Source organism: Chinchilla lanigera, unplaced genomic scaffold, assembly GCF_000276665.1.
Source record: "Chinchilla lanigera isolate Chin_1 unplaced genomic scaffold, ChiLan1.0 scaffold00108, whole genome shotgun sequence".
NCBI lineage: Eukaryota > Metazoa > Chordata > Mammalia > Rodentia > Chinchillidae > Chinchilla > Chinchilla lanigera.
The window spans coordinates 47,003-72,575 of record NW_004955509.1 but is presented as its reverse complement, the minus strand read 5'-3'; the positions used below and the strand labels follow the sequence as shown (position 1 = coordinate 72,575).

At 43.6% G+C, this 25,573-nt stretch overlaps 1 protein-coding gene across 1 annotated transcript in view; it reads left to right on the top strand.

The window, feature by feature from the left end:
• Nucleotides 1-25,573, top strand: part of Sh3kbp1 (SH3-domain kinase binding protein 1) — a gene marked incomplete at its 5' end in the record, with an annotated part of 338,774 nt that overhangs the window by 272,355 nt on the left and 40,846 nt on the right. Inside the window, 3 exon segments of the mRNA XM_005407792.2 lie at nucleotides 1,917-1,968; nucleotides 5,262-5,342; nucleotides 8,136-8,295. Of these exon segments, the coding sequence (XP_005407849.1) occupies nucleotides 1,917-1,968; nucleotides 5,262-5,342; nucleotides 8,136-8,295 (293 nt within the window).

Genomic DNA, 25,573 nt, shown 5'->3' with positions numbered 1-25,573 from the left:
CTTGGAATAGACATGTACAAGGAGAGGTGGCCCTTAGAGAAGCTTGCTTTTTTATAATAAAGCTTATTTATCTGTGCGCATATAGACAATACAGAAACACATTAAGAGGAAAATACACATATGCTTATGCATACTCATAATCCTACTCATCAGAGATGACCACTTTAAATTTATTTCTTTCCAGCTTTTTTTTTCTGTAAATGTTGCAGCATAGTTGAGCTCATACTGTAGCTGCAATTTGATACCCATGTTCTTCTTCCAACTTTAGCATAATAGTTCCCTGTGCCTTTATGAACTCCTTGTGTGTGGTATTATGGCCACGTGATGGTTTGTCTTGCGGATGTTCTTTGGCAGGATGGATCTTCAACCTGTGGGTCAAACATCCCTGGGCTTGACTCCCAGCAACCCTACTACTTCCTTTAATAGCTTGATGACCTTAGGAAATGACTTTATCTCTCTGGGCCTCAAATATTTCACTGGCAGAATGAGTTGTCACAAGGATTAAACAAAATAGAACTTACTCCTTCTGTTTGGGAAACCAGTTCCTCCCAAGAGTTGATTTCCTTCCTTGCCTTTTGTACATGAGAAGGAATAGCTGGGGGAAGTTGCTTGTCCCATGTCTAGGGCTTGTCCCATGTAAGGGAAAGAGACTTACGGGGACAGTCAGATTTCAGTATCACACCTCTGTCTCACCATGCTGTAGTATTAAATCAGAATAACTTGGCAGAATCATCAAACCAGTGAAAAGGAGGCCTTAAAAGTTATTGAACCCAGAGCCTCCATGCTATGATACCCTCGAGAAAGTTCCTTGTAGATGTCATATTCTCTGGATTTTACTTAAAATCTTTTCTTCTTATGGCTGCATGCTGCATTAGGCACCAGTGAGTTGGGGCGAGGGCTGGACATATGCCTTTACTGGTCCTTATGGTAATGTCACAGTAGTACATTTTCAGAGAGCAGAAGTGACTCTGTGGAACTTTATTAAAATCACAGGTATAAGGATGCCCAGAGAGGTCAAGGAGAAGGGTTGGCAGCAACGTGGGTCATGTGCCCCAACCCTCCCCATTTCCATCCTTTAATGATACTGACATTGAGATGATTCTCTCCTTGCCTTTGCCCTACCCCTTCGCTCTTATCACACTGTCCAAGATGATGCAATGGCTGGATTCTCTGACCACTGAATCATTTGCCAAGGCTGGCGGGCACATCTCCCTCCATCAGTAGATCCTGGATAACAAGGAAATGCCTGCTGATTCTGGAAACACTTCGAGGGTGAATACCATTGAATGCCTCTGTCATCTACAGAGCAACAGTGTGCAAGAGAAAAACAAATGGCAGCTGCTTTGCAAAAGCCTGCATTCCAGTTTATCATATATGAGTGGGTACAACTGGTCCACAGGTACCTTGCAAATGGCCTGGCAGCCCTGGTGTAGAAAAGGGCAGGAGGCTTGGAACCTAACCTGGGTACAGCAAACAGTCAGCCTGCCACATGCACAGCAGATCAGATTTTGAGTGTTCCCAGTGAATCTTTTCGAATTGCTTGATTATTCAGCACATTAAATCTTAATTGCAAATGTGATTTCAGTGTAGGAGTAGAGTACCATTGTGCTTGCTAGTTTCAGGCCATTTTTGCTGAGCCACACTTTTCCAGAAGTCTGTTACAAATTTAGAAAGGGGGAAATGGTGTTTCATGTGTCGATCAGAGTTTTGTTTTGCCGACTGAATTTATTTTAGTGTTTGTTTAGAGGTGCCGAAATATGACGTCGCTGGAGAGAAAATTGCTCAATATTTTTGGAGAGGTTGTCTAAATGGTCCACATAGAAAACAATGCACATAGAAAGCAATGTCTGTAGTCCTTCTGTGACAGGACAGCTTGCCAACAGTCTCATGTGGTATAATTTTAATTAATTTTTCAGAGACCCAAGAAACCACCACCTCCATCCGCTCCTGTCATCAAACAAGGGGCAGGTAATGTATCTTTCGGTTCCATTAAATAAAGTATACTGTCTGTCTTCCTGTTACATATGTTCAAATTGTCCTTGGTAGCGCTCAAGATGCCTGGATTCAAATGGCCACAAATTGCCAAATTGGGAAGTTATGACGGGATCTCAGCAGGCAGATTTTAAATACAGATATTCCTCTTTTAACAACCTGTTTAATGATGGTTCAGACTTCCAACCCACTGCTCAGACTTAACGACCCATCTTATTTTTTGTACACTTCTGCACATCTTGTTTTTAGAGCCTCAATATCTTTTTTATACAGTACACCTTGTTTATTTTTGTGATTGTACTGTACAGTACAGTACTATAGTTTTATGTTCCGTTATGTATTACAGTGCTGAATATAAGAGTTGTGGAAATAAAAGCAAAGTCATCAATTTGGAGTTTCCTTTGCCCATTTTTTTGTTCTGAATATTGTAATGTACATATAATATACAATTTCTCACTTAGCAATCAATTCATTTAATGACCTAGCATAGGAAGACAATTCAGTTGTTAAATTAGGAATGCCTACAAACTGCTGACTGTTCTTGAAGACAAAAATATATCACTAAAATGTGCAAAACTCAGGGCTCCCAAAGAGAATGATCAGAAAGAACTTTTAAAGTAAAGCAATTTTATTTGTTGAGTTTGTTTTTAATAAAGTATTTTAAAAGAAAGAAGAATCTGATTTTGCCCTGTTTTGCCTATGTCCTATCAAGGATTGATTTAGGGAAGACTGCAGTGTTCCCTTAGGCCGTAGCATCATTGTGCATATGGGGAGTTGCTGGCTTTTTAAGGTCTGTCCAGGGTGATCAGGCTCACTTTCTTTCCCCTCAATTAAAAGGTGCTTTTCTAGGCATAAATACTTTCCCTCTTTGTTCTTCTTTTAATCTTTCTTTTTTTGTCTTTTTGAGACAGGGTCTCACTCTGAAGTTCAGGCTGGCCTTGAGCTCACTTTGTAGCCCAGGCTGGTCTCAAACTCGCAACAATCCTCCTGCCTCAGCCTCCAGAGTGCTGGGATTACAGGCATGCGCCAGCACACCTGGCCTTCTTTTTTTAATCTTAAAAAGAATCTAATTCACCTTTTCTGTATTGTTCAAATAATAAAGTTGAAAAAAAGAGGAACTGATATTGGACATTTGATAACTCATTGCTCACTGGGTTCTCATGCATACAGGTGATGATTCATATTTCCTAATACAATTCTTCTTTGTAATTGTGATAGTTAATTGTGGGAAGGGACGTTCCTCCACTAATAACTAGCTAAGTAGCACTTTTTAAAAGTACTAAAACAGAAGAGTAGAAATATTTTTAGTTCTACACGATTATGATATGTCTGTAACATTTAAAGTATGAATACATTTTCAGACTGATGTGTTCATAAATGTATTAAGAAACGATTTTTTTTAAAAGTTATCTTTGGCCCACCAAGTTGGGGGAAGGAAATCAACTTGACCCCAAATTTCTTTCCCGTTCCCTTGAGCATAATTGAGAATTGCAGAGATTAAACCTTGAGATGGGTTGTTAAGTACATCTGCTCCGCCCCATCCCTGTTGGTGTTGAGCAGTTTCATTTTGCCATCTAGTGGTTCTGGCCATATAAATATTTTATTGTGCTGAGATTAAAGGAGGCTATTTGTGTGTTTTTCTCTGAAGACCCCTTTCCCGTAGAGGTTTTGGTAACTGGAAACGAAGATGAACCAAGTGGTCTAAAGCTCAAGCAGCCTAGCATAGAGTAAATAGGATTGGATTCAAGGTAGTGGAATTGTTAACTCTCTGTGTCTCCAGGAATGAGACTTTCGTTATCATTAGGAAGCTGCACTGTAGCATGTAGGCAAATTGTTATCTTTTTGCAATAATCGTACCATCTGTGATGGGCCTCTGTGCTGAAAAGCAAGATGACATTTCATCTTTTTAGACTACTGCGGCTGCTCATTTATCCTGATGAGGGATCTTGGGAAATGCTTTGTGATAAGGAGGTAAATACTTGTAAATTCCCCATAATCAACTTTCCTTGACCAAAAAAAGAAAAAAGATGAAATTGATGTAAATCAGATACAGTGTTTAATTTATAGTGAGTCATTAAAGGGACTCAGATGAAATGTATGTTCAATGAATTTTTTAAAAGTTCTTTTGGGCTCTGAGGCTGTGTAATTAAGGTTTTAACACCAAGCACTCGGCTTTAGGGGTGAGTTGTGTGAAGAGTTCGTCAGGTACTCCAATAAGTCTATAAATAAAGAGAACTACTTCTGAATGGTTTGAGCTTACCTTTTTCCAAAGTGCCCTACGTGCCTGAGGTCAGAGGTGCCATCAGACCTCAGGTAAGGGAGCAGCTGCAGTCCACGTGAGTAAAGATAAATGCTAAGTGGTGCTTTGGAAAGATGTGTACTTGAGGAGCTCAGACGCAAAGAGAAAGGACTTAGGGAGAACTATTGTAGCATCTCTACACACCCCTCAATTTTATATTCCAGGTATTCTACTACGTGGAAATCACTCCAAACTTAGTGGCATAAATTAGCAATCTTCTTATGCGCACAGGTTCTGCGGGTCAGAATGTGAACAGGACATGGGCAGGATGGTTTGTTTCCACTCCGCCGAGGCTGGGCCCTCGGCTGGAAAGCCGGTCTCAGCTGGGGCTGTAGGCCTCAGGGTCCACATGTGGCCTCTCCAGGGTAGTTGAATTATTACACGGGGAGACCTATTATGACATGACCTTTTATGACATAGCCTTGAAAAGTACATAAAGTTACTCAGGCCACTGGTTGAAGCAGTTGCAAACCTCCCCACATTGCAGGCAAGGGGATATAGATCTCACCTTCTAATGGCAGGAGTATCGGAAAACTTCAGCCAATATTTAAAAACTTTTACACGATGGAATTCAGGTCTGTATGAAACCCCTTCTTATTGATAGAGCATAATATCCAGTAACCCATTATCTGTATATTTCGATGAGTGACTTCTTTATTTTTACACACTCCCCATCCCCACTCAGAGATATCTTTTGACTATTTTTATGCCTAAGGAAGTAGGTTTAAATATCAGAAAATATCACTGGTTTTCTTACGAATTAAGGATATGGAGGCAAGCAAACTTAATGACATTGGCTGGAAATGACTTCTGCTTTGTTTCTAAGCAACTCCTGTTAGCCAGATAATACCAGCACTCAACTGAAGGGAAAAAAAGTGTATTGCCTTTGATATACCTGATAAATATTGAAATCCTGGCGTGTCTAATAAATGAACACATTTTTTGATAACTGTTACCCTTTCCGTCTTAGGTACAACAGAAAGAAAACATGAAATTAAAAAGATACCTCCTGAAAGACCAGAAACACTTCCGAATAGAACAGAAGAGAAAGGTATGAAATCAATTCTTCACTGGCAGCTGCACAATAAGAGCCAAAGCTGTCTGTCACAGTGCTGGTGTAGATTACCCACAGAATTTGCTTTTTCTTTACAATATGATGATTATGGGTTTGTTTTGATTACTTTTAAGCATCCCATTTCTAAGGAAATAGGAGAGAGTACTTTGTATGGCCAGAGTTTCTCAGTAAATGAAAAACAACCAGACCAGTCACTTCATACATAGGTGCCCTTCTGAGATGTCTCTGCCTCTGTCATTCTGTGCATACCCTGAAACTGTAGACTCTGAGTTCCTCAGGGGACCGGAATATAGCTGACAGTTTTCATCTAGCTTCTCCTCTGTGCCTAGTGCCCGGGGTGCTTGCTCATCACTGTTGATAGATGGACTTGGCTTAGTAAAATTCCCATCCAGACAAATGAAAATGCTCTTCCTTGGTCACCACTGGGCCCTTGATGGATTAACAAGATTGCAGATACCTGTCCTTGCTCAAGAACCTTGGTGGCTGGGGGAGCAAGCCGTGACAATAATGAGAAAAACACCCCAGGGCTTGGAGTCTCCTGAATATGGTCGGGAGCATCATTGGCAGGGAAGTGGCCGAATTTCACATGGCCAGTTTTACAGATGTGTTTGATTCTCACCATTCTGAGTGTCTCTCCCAGAGAAATCCACAAGCTGTGCAAGGACTCATTTTATTTGGTGCCTAAGATTTGATTGATCACACATTTTTATGGGAAAAGTGCCATGTTGTTATTATGAACAGGAGGCTGAGAAAAATTCCATTTTAAAAAGCAGTTATTTTGAAATCACAAGAGAAATGCTAGATTAATGAATATAATTATTTGGAGGTGCTCCTTGGTGGCCTCATGAAATTTTATTGTGAAATTGCATATTTCATATCAGCCTGCTACAAGTTTTGCCAACACTGCAAGCTGTTAAGAACCAATACCTCTTTCTTTCACAGTGAACAGGTAGCATTTGAGTTGTAGAACCCCATTATGAAGGCCAAGACTGTGTCACAGATCAATGCAAAAATAGCCGCTGAGGTTACAGACAGCTCTTTGATAAAAGCACATGTTGTGAAATAGCCAAACACCATCCCCTGCCCTCACAAAGGACACGTGACTAGTGTCTTGTTGCTAAACAAGCTATGTGAGGAAGACATTTTTCTGCACTTGTCCATGTTGACCAACTTATAGGCTGACATGTAGACATCACTTTCCTTGGCTGGCCAAGTAGCCACATACCCCTGCCTCCCCGTCCCATGAGATTTTTAAAAATAATGAATAGATATCCACGTTATTCCAATTTCAACACCATGAGTACTTGTTCTGTGCCACAGTAAGTCTCATCATATTCTTTTTTGGGGGTGTGTATCAGGAATCGAACTCAAGACCTGGTGCTTGCCATGCGGGTGCTGTGCCCCTGAGCTATATCCCCAGCCCTCATCGTATTCTTTAGACTATGATCGTTGGTTTGTTTTGGTTACTTATACGCATACCAGTGAGGCAGGGAGGCAGAAGCCCTGATCAGAAGCAACAGAGAAGCCCAGGAACTGGCTTAATGTCACTGTCAGGTCAGCTCATACCCACCCTCTCATTCACCATGTAACCTGCTGGAAGTCCTATCCTTGTCCCTGTCCTTGTCCTGTTGCCCAGCAGGAAACATATCTCCTGCTTAGCATTTCACCTGAACTCTTCTTCTTCTAGCCCCCATGTGCCAGAAAATGAGTTCCCAGCATTCCTGGTTGGAGCCTGTTCCCCACAGGCACATTGCAAGGATGAGCACAATGATACTTGTACAATACCTGGTGGGGTTTCTAAAGATTTTGCCAGTTGGCTTGAGCACCTAAGCAATGTGAGCCGGTATGTGCAAGGAAAAGTTGTTCTGAGTACCATCTTGCACGTAAACACAGCAGCCTGCCTGTGCTCCAGTGTGCAATTCGCAAGGCTAGCTGGGAACAGAAAACTTCAGGCTGTCACTGAGCACTGTCCAGTTTGGCCACTAAACCTGGCTTCACCTTCACCCTAATAACTCTGACGTCAAAAAGCTTTGGAAAACACCTACCTGTGAAGTCCCAGTTTGTCTTCTAAGTTCAAACTTGCACATCAAGAATAAATTGAGAATGAATTGTTCCCTAAAATGCTGACCTCTTTTATTGGCTCATGATCCTTTTTGGAGGCTAATCCAAGAGAAGTCAGGCCCACTCCCTCCTCACACCCAACAGCGGGTCCTTTGGGCCGTGTATCAAACTTATCAGCCATCGGCTGAGCGTCAGCCATGCACCAGCACCGCACAGGATCCTAGGGAGATGAGCAGAAGCTGGGCCCTGCCCTCAGAGGCCAGCAACCCATGGCTATGCGAAGCATGAAAACCTGCATAAAGTATCTGAGCAGGTCCTGTTTGTAAAGGGCTCAAGTGAGGAAGGAAGAAATCTACCATTGAGGGTGGGGGCAGCTGTTCAGACGGGAACATGATGGTGACATGTTTTAGCCAGACACGGAAGGGTGAGTAGGAGCTGGCCCAGGGTGGACGGGGTGGAAAGGGCATTCCAGGTAAAGGGGCCCACATGAGCAAAAGCACGGAAAGAAGGGAGCAGGGAGCTGTGGCTTTGTGGGGCTTTTGCAAACTTGAGAAAGAATAAGTGATGCTTACTTTGCAACCAACTTTACCTTTAGAAATGGCATTAATGATTTTTCTAAAGCAGGAAATAAGTCATCTGCATGTATGTACTGTCGCTTACACTAGATCTATCTGTTTTCTCTATGCTCTGATAAACAATAACTTAAAGAAAGGCCAGAGAGAGAGCCAAAACTGGATTTACAGAAACCTTCTGTTCCTGCCATTCCACCAAAAAAGCCTCGGCCACCTAAGACCAGTTCTCTCAACCGACCTGGTGCACTGCCCCCAAGAAGGCCGGAGCGACCAGTGGGCCCACTGACACATACCAGGTACTGGTGTACTATTGCCAAAGGGGTGGGCATGGGATGGACACAGGAAAAGGGCATGGGTGCTGCAGACTTAAGAGGGAGGAAGAGAGGAGGACAAGAGGGAATCAAGATTGTCCGAGGATGCCGGCCTCTTCTGTCCAGGGCAGAAGTGGCGCAAGGTTGTAGATGCATTGCAGGTGTCAGGATTAGCAGATGAGGGTTGAGCACCAGCACCTGGGCCCTATTCACACACAGGGCTTTTGCCTGGGCTTTGAGGGAGCAAGGCCAGCTGCCCTTCAAACTGCAGGTGTGAGTGGCACACCCACCTTCAGCTCCCAGGTGTCCTCCTGGCTTCTGGTGTGCCCAGCTCATTTGCAGCTGCCTCCCGCTGCTCTGTGGGGCCTCACCCCACACCCCAAGTTCCTTTTGCTGCTTACTACACAGCCTATTGTGGAAACCACAAGCTGGCTTAGCAAAGCTTTTTCTGGTGCACATGTCTCTGAGCTCTAAGACCCTCAAAGGCCAGGGATGAGCCTTATTCAGGTACACGTTTGAGATGTAGCAAGCAAAACAAAAATTTCTTTACTGACTGACCGGATGCGTTATTAGTAATATGAAATCAGAGCTGGATGATGTGTTTTCTAGAACTGAGATGCCCACCCTAGAGCAAGGAACTATTGAATTCTCTTCATTGCCATAACTTCCTGCCATTGCATATACGTATTATATGTGTTGGTTGAGTATACAGGAGCAAGTTAGTGACCCAGAGGTCTTTGTGCGTACCTGTCAGCACACTGCATTTTTGTTCTTATTAGCTAAGTTTGCATGCTGACAGTTGCATGGGGCTTCTGAGCTCTTGTGTTCAAGTCAGACAGGCCTCTGGACTGGAATCTCATCCTACCTCATAAGAGGAGTGTGAAGCTTGGCAAGTCGCTGTCCCTCTCACCTCACAGTCTCCATTTGTAATTGTTATTAGCATATTTTTGTGGCACATAATAGGTACATTCACCATGGGGAATTTGTACATATACAGATCCAATTTTGAAATGTACCTAAATAGCCGGGGATGTAGCTCAGCAGCACAAGCGCCTGCCTGGCAAGCACAGGGTCCTGAGTTCAATTCCCGGTACCAGAAGAAAAAAAAGAAATGTACCTAAATATTCCCCATACATGTAGCCACATGCCTATGCTTATTGACATTTTTATTTTTTGTCATTTTTATTGTTGCCTGTTGAACTTTATAGCAAGACAAGAAGAGCTGGTGTACTTAAAATTTTTAAAAATGGAGTAAAATGCACATAACATGCAATTTACCACCTTAACCATTTTAAATACACTGTGCAGTGGTAATTAAATGCATTCACATTGTTGTGCAGCCATTTCCAGAACTCGCTTTCACCCTGTAAAACTGCAACTCTATACCTGTTAAATAGCAACTACCATTCTCCCCCGCCTCACAGCACTGACAGCCACCATTCTACCTCCGGTCTCTGAATGTGACTATGCATCTTATATAAGGTGTGTCAGGATTCATTTTCTTATGACAGGCTTATCTCACTGAGCATGATATCTTCAATGCTCATCTGTGTTGTAACATGGTTCATTTACTTTTAGTAGTGATGACATCAAACTATGCGTCCTGACACACACACACAAGTGTCCAGATATACTCTGCTGCCCAAGTACAGAGGGCAGGCCATGATGTAGATGGTTGAGAGATGTTGGAATTGCAACCAGCAGTACTGATGCACACACATCCCTGGCAGGGGGCGGGGTGGGGCTGAGCACAGACCTATAATCATCTCCGGAGCATGTGATCCCATTCGAGTAGCAGTGGCTTTGCCTATGTCACTCTCTAGGTATCTACCAAAATCCAATCCAACAACTACCTGCAAACAGTGGCTCTTGGAGAAGTGAATAGGATGTTGGCCCTTGTTGAGTTGACCAGGCCTCTATGTGTCACATCCTCTTGTATAACTGATAGGACAAGGCTTTGTATATGCATGTGATGAGGTCACTTGACAGCCCCAATGAGTTGAGCAAGGGCCACATTGCTGGCGTAGTCGGTCCAGAAGCGAGCACATCAGAAGAAAATGGTTTTATACACCTGAGTGCTTCTGAAAAGAATATAAGCTGTGCAAACAGAGGGAAGCTGTGGGGCAGGAAAGATTATACATCACTTTATAGCTGGTGAGAATAGCAGCCAGGCTATGTGCTATGAAATTCTGTTACTCTTCAGGGGCTGTGCACATTTCAATGAACTCATTAACAATTTCCAAAATACTCCTGCTGCTCTTTTTAATGATCTGATTTGAAAGAGCAGTGGATTTCCAATTACTTCTTTGCCTTCTAGAGTTACTCTCAGAACTCTGGTTATGGGATAGATGCAGTTTTGCAAGTCAAGGGAAACCTGTCATCCTGGCCAGACTTGTGGGCCGCAGAGGTCCCATTTGCCTTCCATATCTGCCGAGCTCTTCTGAGCTTCCAGTTCTCCTAACAGCCAGTTGTCACTTAGGATTATGGGCCACTGAGGAAGATGTGCTAGAGGGTTCTGTATTGAAGTCAGTGGGAAATGTAACTTCTTAACATTGTGATGTCATCTGAGCAGGATGGGAGAGTGTAGCCAGCCTCTACTCTCTACTTTCCCTGAAGCTACTCAGCCCCTAATGCAGAAGTTTACAGAGGAGGAGGAGGAGTGAGAAAAGGCCTGGGATCACTGCTCAACCACCTGAACAGAGAGCAGGGTTTGCTCTGATTCAGTCGTTCTCAGACTTGAGCAGCTCTCCCAATCACCTGGAGACCTATTCAAAGCAAAGTACTGGGCACCACACCTATAGTTTCTGACTCAGTAGGTCTCAGAATTTGCATTTCTGTTAAGCGCCCCAATGCTGGTGCTGGTGGGGGTGTCCACGCTGAAAGAATGACGGTTCTAGATTCTTCCAGGTTGATGACAGCGCTCTCACCTTCTTTCCTGACTGCCTGCAAGGCATCTGCACATGCTCCCTGACTTCTGCATCCAGTCAGCACACCCTCCTCTGGAAGCTTTCCCTGATCACTCAGGATTGCTCTCTCCAGTGCCTGACACTCTGTGTTTAGCCTAGTGCCAGGCCCCATGCTGTTCCACTTGGGATACACACACCCCCGGACTCCTTAACCAGATTTAAAGCGGATCAAGAGTGTGTTTTGTCATCTCCACATGCCTTATGATGGTGAGCATATGGTAGTGGTTCATTTAACAAACACTTGTTGGATGCCATGGTTCCTTAAAGGCGGGGGGCGGGTGGAGTGCCACTTCTTATATTCCATTTTGTCTCATCTATCTTCCTTCCCAGCCCCTGTATAAGCTCTTTAGTATGTGTGTTTACATTCTAAGTAACCTAATGTGCCATGGATTTCAACAGACAAAAAAATCTAAAGATGGAAGAAAGGCTTATTGTTTGACAGTACTTAATACACTTTATATTTTTTAACTGAGCAGTTACACTAGACAACCAATGCATAGGTTGGTTTATGAACTTGTTTTTTATTCTGCCAGACTAGTTGGGAGAGGAATGTTCACTTAATTCAAACAGTATTGTGTCAGTGCTCCTCTGGAGAAAGGATACAGTGTGCTCTGTGAACCCACAACTTCACCAGGATTTACATGACTGGATGGGTGGATGGACAGATGCACAGATGGTTGAGCAAAGGGACATAAGTTCATCATTAGCATCTCCTGTTCAGAAGCAGGCAGCAAAGCTCTAGCTGCTGAATTTGGGCTCATGCTCTTCTCACCAGCAATGTGGTGCTTTCAGAAGAGACTGATCTCTTTTTCTTGGAACAGGAACTTGCATCTCTGAAGAGAAAGAATATTTGAGTTTAGGAAGAACATAGCCTTTTTGGATATATTCACTTAACAAAAATGTGCTGAGGGCCTACTGTGTGCCAGGCTCTGTTCTGAATCTTAGGACAAGGCTCAGGTTGTCCAGTTCACTTTTCAGGAATTGTATCTAGAAGGAGTAGTGGGACCCCAACAAGCAATTTGTGTCTAGTCTGACCAGGTAGAAACACATTGACGACCTTACAGTGATCGCTGTCTTCCTCAGGTGCTTACCTCCTTGACCACTGCTAAGAATATTCTTCCAATTTGTAGAAAATATTTCCATCCAACATTTTTAACAGGAAATAAAAGACTTTTTTAAAAAGCTAATACCAAGTTTGATTTTAAAATTCAATAATAATAGATTCTGTTAGACCAGTGATGGCGAACCTTTCAGAGAGCGAGTACCCAAACTGCAGCCCCAAACCCACTTATTTATTGCAAAGTGCCAACACTGCCCCTGTCTGCCCTGTTATCTGATGCTCAGCTGCTGGGGCAGTGCTGGTGCTTGGCTCGCGTGCCAGCAGAGCCCCGCGTGCCCACTATGGCACGCGTGCCATAGTTTTGCCACTACTGCACTAAGCCGTAAGTGCCTCCTTTGTTATAGTTTGAGCCTGGGAAATGCCTCAGTTACTAGTTCAACAGGCAAAAGCAGGCTCCGCTCACCTTGTCTCATGTAACTAAGGTGCTTGGGGTGCAAAGAGTATTCTGTCTAGCTCTGATTTTACACTGAGAAGATGGAGCTCAAGAATATAAAGCCTACTCACCTGTTCTGACAGTCTAACATAAATATGTTTCAGTTAGCTGCCCACACCTAAATCCTTTTGTATGGGTGCACACAGGAACTATGCTTAATTGTATGCATTATTGACTTAATGAGTTCAGAAACCTCTGTGAGGAGAGATTCTGAAAATTGGGAAAAGGGTCAAAAAGGAAAACCAGTGAAGTAGAAAGGAGCGTGTTGACATCAGCGCTCATAATTGCCTGAAGTGAGAGGTGGCAAGCCAGAAACCTGAGAGGCAGAGCAGGCAGGCACCCTCAGAAGAAAATAAACCCAACAGGGAAAGAGGCGGAAGTGTGCTGGCTGGAGCAAATCAGACAGTGAACTTGGCCCATGTCGTAATCATTTTGCTTTTTCTTCCCAAAGAATGGGGAAGCGGGAGGACCTTTGCCCGGAGCTGGGAAGGAACATTGCCTGGTGCCTGCTGCAAGCGCATGTGCTCTGATTGGAGGCTGCAGGTGACTAGGAGGGGCCGGTGGGTGACATGTGTGATGGACAGGGGATCTAGCATAAAGAGGAGGGAAGTACAGCTGGAAGGCATAAGGAGAAAGTAAGGCGAACAAGGTTGGAGTGGGACAAGCTGCTGGCCGGAAGGAAGTCCAGAAGCTGATGGGCAGAAGGGCAGAGTGGTGCTTACAGCCTCAGAGGCAGGGTGTCCTGAAGACGAACCTATCCACAGTGGGGGGCACAGATGTGGGGGACTTAAGGTGAGTGATAGAGGTCATAAGGGCTGAAGGGTCCGCATTAGTCATGGTCACCCTTGTGGCTATCATAGATAGGCTCAGGATGATGGCAAGAGCTGAAGAGAGAGAAAGCCAGTGTTCCTCAAACTAGAGACTCTTCTAGATACATGTCAGTACGTTTTTGAGTCCTGCCTGATAAAATGAGTTTAGCAGTACGGTAGCAGGTGGTGGTATGCACCTTAAAGGAGAAAGTACACACCGGAACTGAGGTGACGGCCATCATTTGAGTGGCTGAGAGAGTCAGGGGTAGATGCAGGCTATTTAGTGAGGAGGTTCTGGACATGGGGGAGTTGGTTACCGAGGCTTGAAACTCCTATAGGACACTGTGCATTTACTTTGGATGTGGAAGCACTGCCGGAGAAGTAATCCTAGAAGGGGAATAGGTGAGTGGTGGACATGAGGATGTGAGGCCTAGTAACCCATACCAGTGCTACCTGGAGAAAACTTACTGCTTTAAATGTTAAACACACCATGTACCTTTCCTGTGAGGGCTAGAAGCTGTGTTGAGAGAATGTGAGCACTGGCTGGAAGGAGTAGTGGAGTTGCATTCTGCCCCCCTCCCCTTTACTTCTAGTGACGCGGGAGCCCTGGATTTTAGGGAGGCAAAGGAACATGTGACTGATGAGGTCTCTGACATTTTTGCTTGCGGCAAACAGTAAGTAAACTTTTTTTTTTTTTTTTATTTTAAGGATAAAAGGAGGGAAACATTAACAGACATACAACATTTTACAACATATCACAAGCACAATACAGACAATACAGAGTTCCAAACAAAGTGGTAGGGAATTAACAATGGTGGTTGTATTACATATTGATATCTTCAAAGTGGCTTCTCATGAAAACAGATATAGACATGCAATACTGGTCAACCAAAGACTCATTGACAGTTTCTTTCAGCATAGAAACAGCAGATAGAAGAACAACCATGTTATCTATCCTGTATATACATACATACAAAATTTCTCCTTCTTTCCCTTCTCTTTTCCCACATCCCAGAAGCCCTTTACTCTTCGGTGGTTTCCTATCATTTCACAGATAAACTCGAGGCCTTTATATTTAAATGGTCACAACTAGAGACCATACTCATAAGTGAAATAAATCAAACATACATGTGCAAGCACCGCATTGTGTCACTAGTGTAAAACTTGAAAGAGTTAAGTTAAACTCGGAGGTATGATAGTAAACATTTTTGTGGGAAACATCAACTAAGTGCTTAGGGAAGGACAGATGTCTCTTGAGACTAACTTACCTGTATAAAGTTAATTTTTCTTCTTTAGATTGACCAAGGTATCCTGGCTGCTTATGCAGGTGAGATTACAATTTAGCAGGAAATAAACTTCCAAGTATGGCTTGCTTTAAGATGTATAGCCCCCATGCCCACCAAACGAAATCATTTAAAAGGACCCATTTTTCTTCTTAAATATAAACTAATCAGTCAATCCTTCTTTAAAAAGAGAGCCAGGTGTGGTGGTGCATGCCTGTAGTCTCAGCACTTGGGAGGCTGAGGCAGGAGGATTGTTGTAAGTTCAAGACCAGCCTGGGCTACAGAGTGAGCTCAAGGCCAGCCTGAACTGCATAGTGAGACCCTGTCTCAAAAAGACAAAAAAAGAAAATCAGTGATTGAGTCCATGCAAATATTCCCTGAACTGGCAGGTCCAAGTCTGCTTAGGATGCTTAGGATGCTTAGGATGCTTAGGCCATCATTTTGAGTTTGGATTACTCAGGTGCTCTGCATTTCTTTTCAGAGATTCCTAGGGATGCGTGTGAGATTTTTGGAGTGTTTCCCTTCTTTTCTACAAGTCAGGATGAAGCCATATCTTTGGAGAGTTCGGCTACAAATTACAGAGATGGGGATCATTGGCTCTTACATGGTAGTTAAAAACATGGAATGGATGTGATCACTCAGAAATTATGGGGAAGAGGCGTGAGGAGAGAGGAGAGACAACTACAGGGAGAATTACTATTTATAGGGTGGCGGGAGGCCCGGGAGCCATATAAAAGGACAGGAGGAGAGTGATGTCGTGGCAGCCAGAAGAAGGGCGTGTGGAACAATGACAGGGCAGTGGTTCTCGTTCCCAGGTGTGCATCAGAATCACCTGGCGCAGGGGGAGTTGAGGAAAGAATGGGCAAGTGCCCAGCATGTGTAGGCTTGTGAGAAGCTGGCTGTGGAAAAGAAGTTGGAAAATGAGTGCTAGCTATGGATTCAGTGGTGAGAGGCGGTCTGTGTGTGCGTGTGTGTGTGTGTATGTGTGTGTGTTTGTGTGTCTTTCATTTTTTCAGATATTCTTTAAAGGCCTACATTTGGCCAGGCCCCCTTCTAGGTAGTAGTCAACTCTAGTGATCAGGCCCCGTGGAGTTACGGCCTGTCCGCGGCTTGCTTGGGCTTTGGAGCTAGACACGCCAGGGTGGAAACCTTACCCTCCTTCTTACGTGTGCTTTGACCTTAGGCAGGTGCATGCCGCCCAGACTCTGTTTCCTTCTCTACAAAATGGCACGGTGAGGCTACCTGGCTCAGGTGTGGAGGGTTCAAACGAGTCACTGCACTTTGGGCCCCTAGCTCACGGCCTCGTCACTTGAGAGACCTCACCACATTTGTGCGTCCCTTTTTTCCTCCCTTGAAAGAGCTTAGTGGGTGACTTTGATGCAAGAGGGCTTCCCGTGGAGCAGCAAGCGCGTCATACTCCACAACCCGAAGGAAGCTGCGATGTGGACGCCCTCAGATAGCGCCAGGAGGTCTCTCGGGGTGGAAGTATGCGCACCCTCCCTTAGAAACAGCAGTGGTGCCAGGGCTCGGAAGAAGGTGGGAACTGAGGGAGGGGAGTTGCCTTAGAGAGCACAGGAATCCCTGGAGGGATGGGGAGAGGCACGTTGTCGAGCTGTAAGGATGTCTGAGTGACTGGCTGACCTTACTTCGTTTGTGTGTATACTCTGCTGTCTTCTACCCACACAAAGAATGAATTTTATTTGCTGCAGCAAGAACCAACAGTAGTGATGGGGTTTAGTCCTGACTGAGCCACATGGGTGTTCCTGCCACCAGTGGACAGAATGAGGCCATGAAACACTAGAAGCACTAACACCTTACACATGCATAGTAATGTTTGGTTTCTGTCGTGCTTTTACACACACGCCATTTCTTTAAATATTCTACGTCCAAGTGGCACCACACGTACTCTTCTCAGTTGCATGATGATGAGTTTTCAAAGAGACACAAAGGGTTGAAAGATGCTGAAAAGCCAAGCTGAAGGGTTGCAGATGAGGTGGGGCTTAGATAGCATCACCCTTTTGTCTTAGGAGGTTTCTGGGCTTACCATGCCCAGGATGCGCTCTGGAGGGAGGCCTGCTTCTAGGTGTCCTTGTAGTCTCCACAAAGAATGGAAATCTAGAGGGGAATTGAGGGAGCAGTGTCCCATCACCTTCCAGCATGTCTCCATGGTCTATAAATAGCAGGGCTTGTTTGTGCTTATCCCAACAAGGACACGCAATGCAGGGGGAAAGCAGCCAGGCAGACCATTCTGGTTCCTGCTTATTGTGTCCCTGCCTCTGCGTACATTGCGCCTCACTGAAGTGGGACCACCTTTGCGATCCCAAACTGCTTGAGGTACTTTTGGCCACCAGATGGGTATGTAGGGACTCCTCAGATCTCAGTAGGGTCTTTGGTTTTTTTTTTTTTCTCCGGTACCGGGAACCGAACTCATGACCTTGCGCTTGCCAGGCAGGCGCTTTTGCCGCTGAGCTAAATCCCCAGCCCCTCAGTAGGGTCTTTGGATTTCTATTTCTGGGAAGGGGAAAGCAGGCCCTCCAGCTGAGGTGTGAGGAAAACCGGGTTGCTCGTACTGCTGTGTTGTTTTTTGCTGATGGGAAGATGTAATAACCTCCAGGGCAGTCACTTGCCTCCCCGAGCAGAGGGGCTTCTGAAGGACTGACTGCACATCTTCTGTCTTTACAGACAGGCTGAGCCCTCTTATAGTTGCTAATTTGAGAGAAAAAAAATCTCTTAGAACATAAAACATGCAGGTGGACACTTTTTATTATTGCCCTCTCAACTGTGTTCGGGAGAGATTGGACTAAGCATCAGGAACCTTCCATCTGGTTCCAGCTCTGCCACCAATCACAGTGTGGCCGTGGGCACCTCCTTCCCGCCTGTGAGCACAGGCCCCTTGCCAGTAACAAGGTCAGGGCTTGACCCAGCTTTCACAGTCGGAGCTAAGGTCTGAGGTGGAAGCCAGGGAGAGCAGGGAGGAGAACTCACTGGCATTGGCCCTGCAGCCTCAGGCGCGTCCCTGGACTGAGACCTCAGAGGAGAGGCAGTGAGGCCTCATGATTTTACGTTGGAAGGGGGTGCAAAATAAGGTTGGAGAAAGAAGGAAGACAGGGTTATTCAGATGGTTTCTCTGTGATCTGACGTTTGATGTTTGCCATCATCCGTGTGATCTGACAGCTCCTGGGTGGAATGCGAAGTGGTGAGAAATAGAATGCATAGATCTGCCTCAGCGGTTGTCTGCACATGAGCGATGGGGCTTTTCTGTCTCTTTTCCTTTTCTCTTTTTTAAATTGTTCTTTTATTGTCCTTTTGAGACAGGGTCTCACTATGCAGTTCAGGCTGGTTTTGAACTCGCTGTGTAGCCCAGGCTGGCCTTGAACTTGGCAATGATTCTCCTGCCTCAGCCTCCCCAGTGCTGGGATTACAGGCGGGTGCCGCCACTCCCGGCATTCCTTTTTTTTTCTTCGGAGCTTCCTCCTTCTCCCATAACATTTTTTAGGCCATTGAAGCCCAGATGTTTACATTATGGCAGTATCTCCTTTTGAGGGGAGGAGGGGCCACAGTAAGGACTTGGAATCTTGTTCAGTGGGAATTGGCAGGGCCGCTCTTTCTTCATTTATTCCCACTTACCTCCCAAAAGTTCATGGGCTTCTGGTGTTTTTATTTTTTGATTCTCTTGTTTGCGCTGCTGTGAACTTACTTGCCTGGTTGCTTGCCTCGGCTTCCTGTGCACTTCAACACCTTTTCCATGCCACATGTCTTGGCTTAACTGTCCCAACTTGGGCTAAATTGGGCAGTGCTAGCAGCTGAGTTTATGTTCTCAAGGGATGCATACTGGGCATCGTCCACATTCTCATCTCTGTGACAGCCCCTTCCTAGGCCTCAGGTCTAAGTAGGAAGAGCGAGCCCCTCTGGACGTATGGTTTTTGTTTATTGGTAGTACTTCTTCACTAGGGAGCAGGTGATTTACCTAGCTGGCAGTGAGCTGGGGTGACACAAGCTGCCTGGCATCCTTGATGACTCACTGTCCCGTGTCTGGATCCCCAGCCTGCAAGACCTAGAGGCTGAATAGTAAAGTAGCTTCAAGAAGTGTTCAAGAGCTTAGGCCCTGCAATTCGACTTAGAAGGTTCAAATCTAGACCCTGCCACTTTATTACTTTTGTGACCTATTATTAACAAGTGACTTCACTGAGCCTCAGTTTCCTTCCCTACATAGTGAAAATCAGAGTGTCCCAGGTATAGGTTTCGTATAGCCGCATACGAAAGTACAGTATGTTTTAGGGGTTGTCCTATGTTGCACTGAAGTGGCTAAGTCTTTTGTGTCACAAGGTGTTGGCTGCCTGCGGATGGCATTCCCTGCATTAGGGGTAGTGAGCACACCACTGAAGGGTCTCAGGGCATAGTGGATACCTCCCGGGATGATTTTAAGGATGGAATACCGAATATGTGAAGAATGCCGTTCTAGTGCCTGACACATGGTAGGCTTGTAGCAACAGTAGCTGCTGTTGTTATTTCCATGGGGTCTTAGGTTCAGTCCTTGGACGGCTTGGTGCCTTCGTAATTTATATTCCTGTGCAGTAAAGCAAGGAGACACTTAGCTGTTAGTTGCCTTTCTGAGTCGCATGTTTAAGGGTCTAAAACTGCTAAGAAAGATACATGAAAATAGCATTATTTTGATCTCAGTTACAGAAATGAGCCGGGGCAACCTTGTTCTGATATCTTCGAATAGCTAGTGTTGTGTACTGCCGGCCTTCTCCTACGTTCTCCTTTAACAGCTAAAGGCATAGAAACTCACCAGAGAAAAACACTGCAGGAGCTGATGAATGACAGAAGGCTGGGCTTTCTCCTCTTTCTTCAAGTTCAGTAACACCCCCTTTTTTGCCAAAATTTTACCGTTGTGTGGGGCAGAGTGGGGAAGAATGAGGACCATGGAGGGCTGCATCCTCATTGGGTGTCAGCCACTCCAGACGTGTGCGTCAGTGAATTTCAGAAATTCTGGTATTTTCAGAACTGAAATTCATTAGCATTGTTGTAAAGGAGCTATAAATACAGTGAAAGGCATTTACAAATAGACATTGTAAAATGATTACACACCCACAGTCTGAACACTGTCAAAACACCAGCTGCAGCTTCCTTACTTGGAAGGACGAGAACCTTTTTTAAACTACACCTACTGTATTTTCAAAATAGGCTTGCTTCTGGCTCTGGATAGGAGATCATTTCAACTGAAACTTGTGTCTGCCTCGTGGCTTGAGAGATCAGGGCTCAATTAGAGACATGAGCAGGATTCCCAACCGCCTTCCTGTCATAATGTGCTCTGTGCTTTAGAATCTGGGCAGGAACCACTTGGGGGGGGGTGATTTCCTATTTTTTCAAGGTGGCCCCTCATGATTCAGAGTATCAGACACTCTGTGTAGAGCCTGCAGGTGAATCACAGAGATACAAAACTCTCCCTTGAGCCAGAAGCCCCTCCCTGGCAAAAGTTCACCCCAGGTCACACCAAATGCCAGTTGAGGAGCAGCCACCTTGACCACCTTGGAGCATAATAATTTTTCCTTTTAATCAAATGCCATCAGAACAGAGTTGCCCCCAAATTGGAAACAGAGCCTCTAGTAGTTAGTTTGCAGTTCCGTTTTCATTTGTGTGACTTTTTTTTTTATCATTCTAACACTTGTTAGGACAGAATGCCCTTATAGCAACAGTTTTCCATTGGTAACCACTGTCTTTGAATGCTTTTAGTGTCTTAGGATTTCTCAAACAGACATGTTAACATGGGCTTGGTCAGGCTCGCTACCATCAGGCAAAATACCACGGAGTGTGTGGCTTAAACAACAGAAATGTCCTCACAGTTGTGGAAGCTAAAAATTCAACATCAAGGTATCAGCTGGGTTGGTTTCTTCTAAGGCCTCTCTCTGGCTTGCAGATAGCTGTCTTCTTACTGTGTCCTCACAGGCCTTTTTTCTGTATGCATATCCCTAGGGTCTCTGTGTATTCAAAATCCTTTTCTTAGAAGGACACTGGATTGGACTAGGGCCCACTGTAAGGGCCTAATTTAGTCACTTCTTTAAAGATCTTATCTCCAAATACAGTCACATTATGAGGTACTAGGATTTAGGGCTTCAACATATGAATTTGAGGGGACATAGTTCATCCCATAGCAGACATACGCTTGAGGATCTCTAAGAATTAATTTTTCATTTAATAAGTGTTGGCATGTTATTCAAGTGTGAGGAATGTCTTGAGAATGAAGGTAGTATGGTTTGAATGCCTGTCATCCCTACATTCATATGTTGAGATCCTTGTCCGTCAGATGATGGCTAGGAGGTGATAGGTAATAGGAGCGGAGCTCTCATGAATGGCTTAGTGCCTTTGTCAGAGAGACCCTTCACCCTTTCACCATGTGAGGACACAGTAAAAAGACACCATCTGTGCGCTAGGAAGTAGGCCCTTATCAGACATTGAATCTGTCAGCACCTGGATCATTGACTTCCCAGCCTCTAGAATGTGAAAAGTAAATTTCTTGTTTATAAGCCACCCAGTTTATAGTATTTTGTTACAGTAGCCTGAAAGGACTAAAACAGATTTAGAAATCAAATCAAGAATGTAACTTATTAACTGGGTATGGTGGCACACACCTGTAGTCCAGGCACTCAGGAGACTGAGGCAGGAGGATCACTGCAAGTTTGAGGTCAAGCTAGGCTACATAGAAAGTTCAAGGTCAGCCTGAATTAAATGGTGAGACCCTACTTTAAAACAGTGCCATTCATCCACAGGTTATTTCTAAGGTGTACAACATCTTTAGGCAATCATAATATATGCCTATTTGTTTAGTTAAAGAAAAGCTTTTCTGGCATTTGTATATATGGAATATGAATCACATTTGCTCAAGTAGAGCAGGAAGGACAGCATTCCAAACATTGATGGCGGCATGAAGATTTGGAGGCAGAAGAGATGAAGAAATGTCCTGGAATTTGCTCATAACTCACAGGACCACCCCACACCTTAACCCCACCCTAGTCTCTGACATTTCCCTGATGTTGAAATAATGGAACAAGAACTCCAGAGGGCTTCTTGAGGATGATTCTGTTCAAGCTGGCCTAGCAGTCATTATGTTGATGGAGCACTCAGGTTCCACAGAGGTTAAGTAACCTGGCCAAGGTCACATAGGTGATGGACATCAGGTTAAAACGCAGCAGTGCTAGCCTGTACTTCTCACTTTAGGGTCCATAACTCCACAAACTCTCACTGGTTCCCGTGTGAGATAACTACACAGGGCACCTGTAGTTGGGAAAGTTATTAAAGGAAAGTTGTTGGGACAGGGACCAGGCAATCTCGCTTTTTACCATAAAGATACTGTTGGGGAGCAAAGAGGGGGAACACGAGCTGCCTTATAATAACATTATAGCATATGAACATTATAAACATCGTCAGCTGCCTACTCATACAAGTAGACTTCTATATGTCTACTTATTGTTAAATGTAAACTTTAAGTGGAAGGAAAATTTCATTTATAGGATTATTCCAGAGACAACAATGATTAACATTTTGTACTTTTTCTTTCCCATCTTTTTCCTATGTATGATTTGGGCTTTTTTCAGTTTTATATAGGTGGGGCCAAATGGAGGTCCATAACACTGTGTGTCTTGGGGAAAATTGCATCTATTGTAAAAATATATAATGCATTCCTATTTCAGAAAATTTGGCCAATATTCATAAATTCCGCAAGTAGTTTTAAGTCTTTGCATATATCAGGTGCTGAGCTGGGTAGTGGAAATTCCTCATCAGACTACCCAGGAATAACCACTTGCAAGTATTCTTCTAGCCTTAAAAATATCCCCCTTTGATATGTCAGGAAGGCACATGTGTCCCTGTATGTGTCATTTTTAGCTTTCCTTTATTCCCTAACATTGCATCATAAGCATTTATTCATGCTTGAATAAACTCATTTATAAACATTATTTTAATGGCTACATAGCAATCCACCAAATATCACAGTTTATTCAAATCTTCCCTTATTTATGAAAAATTCCAGTGCTTTTCAGTGTTTATTACAGATAAAACTGCAGCAAACCCATTGATACTCAAAACCTATTTGGATATTTCAGACTCTTTCTTTGGCATACATTCTGACAATTGAGTCAAATCATATTAACCTTTTAAACCAATATATACCCTATTTGTAAAAATTGCTTAATGAAGAATTTGAGGTAACTTTCAAAAATACATAGTAGTATGTGAAATAAAGCAGAAACACAGAGAAAATTACTTCATGATCTTGTATGTGGACTCTAAAGTCAAACCCATGGAAAGAGAAGGGCAAATGGTCACTGGTGGCTGGTGGAGGAGGTGGGTGGACTGAGAAAGGGGAAACATTGATCAGGATACGGAGTTTCAGTTCAGTAGGAGGAATGAATTCTAGTGATCTGTTGCACAGCTTGGCAACCATACTCAGTAGCAGTATGTGTATGTTTCAAAACAGCTAAAAGAGAAGATTTTAAGTGTTCTACTACAAAAAGATGATGCAATTTGAGGTGATAGATTTGCTAATTAGTCTGATTTGATTATATATAAAAAAGTAAAAAAAAAAAGCCCAAGATACAATAAGCACAGGAAAGCACGCTACAGTCTTCTGTAGTCCCTTAAAATAGGCTCACATTTGACTGGAAACTTCCAGCTGTCAAAAGGGAGCACAGTGCTCCAAGATTGATGGTTACCAAAATACATGGATAAGCCACATGTTCAGAAGTAGTTAAGCTGTTTAGAGATGCATGTGATTGAGTCATGAGCAGGACTCCGTCCGCTTCCAAAAACCCCTCTCATTTAAAGATATCACCTCAAACCATCTTCCCTCTTGACTACGGGCAGGTAGGGGAAAAGCATCATGAAATTAACTAAACCCACTGCCTAAGTGGCCTCTCTCCCAGGGCAGGACGTGAATTTTTGTAAGTTCTGGTTCTTGGTGTATTTCTGAAAGGATGGAACTCTCTGGTTATGAGTATACTTGAGTTTAGTCTTATTAGTTTGGAGGATGATGGCACCAAATCCTTTAGAATATTCAAGGGCCCTCAGGAACTTATTCCCTTTTACTTTGCTTTCTCCTCATAGCGTCTTTGCTGATGGGGACTGAACCCAGGGCCTTCACACAGAGCTACATCCACAGCCCCTTTTTGAATTTTTACTTTATTTTATTTTTAAGACAGGGTCTTGCTAAGTCGGCCAGGCTGGACTCAAATTTGTGATCTTCCTGCTTCAGCCTCCTGGAGTGCTGGGATTGCAGGCATCTACCACCCCCCTGCCTAACTTATTCCTGTCTGGGGAAAGGAAGAGTCTTAGAAATGAAAATACTTTCCTACTAATAATTCTGCATTTCTAAAACATTTCATTCAACCAATTACAGATGTCTTCAGTATCTGTGAGGGGACTGGTTTCAGGAACCAAAATCCTCCAATGGTCAAACCCCTTATATAAAATCGTGCAGGAATTGCACAGACACTGCGCGCATCTTCCCACGTACCAGAAATAATCCCTGGATGATTTATAATAACTGGTACAATGTAAATGTAAATGCCATGCAAGTAGGTGATTTACTATATTGTGCAGGGAATAATGGCAAGGGGGAGAGACTGTATGTGTTCAGTACAGACACAAATTTTCCCCTTAAGTATTTTGTCTTTAAATGTCTATTTGTTTTTAATTAGCACAATAATTATACATATTTATGAGTTACAGTGCAACATTTCAGTACACGTATACAATATATAATGATTGGGTCAGGGTAATTGGTATTTTTGTTACCTCGGACATTTATCATTTCTTTGTATTGAGAAAATTCAAAATCCTCTCTATTAGCTCTTTTGATATCAGGTAATGGTTGTCAACTATAGTTATCCTGGTGTGAAAAAGAACGCTAGGAGTTACCCCTATACCCATTAATCATCCTTTCTCTTCCCTTCCCACCTCTTTCCCAGGCTCTAGGAGCCACTGTTCTATTCTCTACTTCTTTGAGATAAACGTTTTGGCCTTCTGTATAAGTGAAAACTTGGAATTTGTCTGTGCCTAACTTATTTCACTTAACATAATGTGTTCCATTTCCATCCATGTTGCTGAAAAAGGCAGAATTTCATGCTTTTTATGGCTGAGTAACATCTCATTATGTATTTATACTGTATATTTTATCTGTTGCTCCATCAAGGTACATAAAGGTTGATTCCATGTCTTGGGTACTGTGAATAGCATTGCAGTAAAGAGCGAAGTACAGATGTTTCTTTGACATACTGATTTCAGTTCCTTTGGCGATTATGCCCAGAAGCGGGACCGATGAATCATATGGTAGTTCTTAAGGAACTTCCATACTATTTTCTATAATGGCCACACTAATTCACATTAACCATCACGACCACCAGTGTATAAGTATTTCCCTTTCTCCTATCCTTGTCAGCATTTGTTATTTATGCTTTTGATAGAAACCATTCTGATGGGAATGAGATGATATTTCATGGTGCTTTTGATTTGTATTTCCATGATGATACTGCATATTTTTTGATATGCATTTGTATATTCTCTTTTGAGAAATGTCTGTTCAGGTCATTCACCCATTTTTAAATTATATTATTTGTTTGTGTTTTCTTTTGTATTTCTGCTCTGTTGTATAGTCT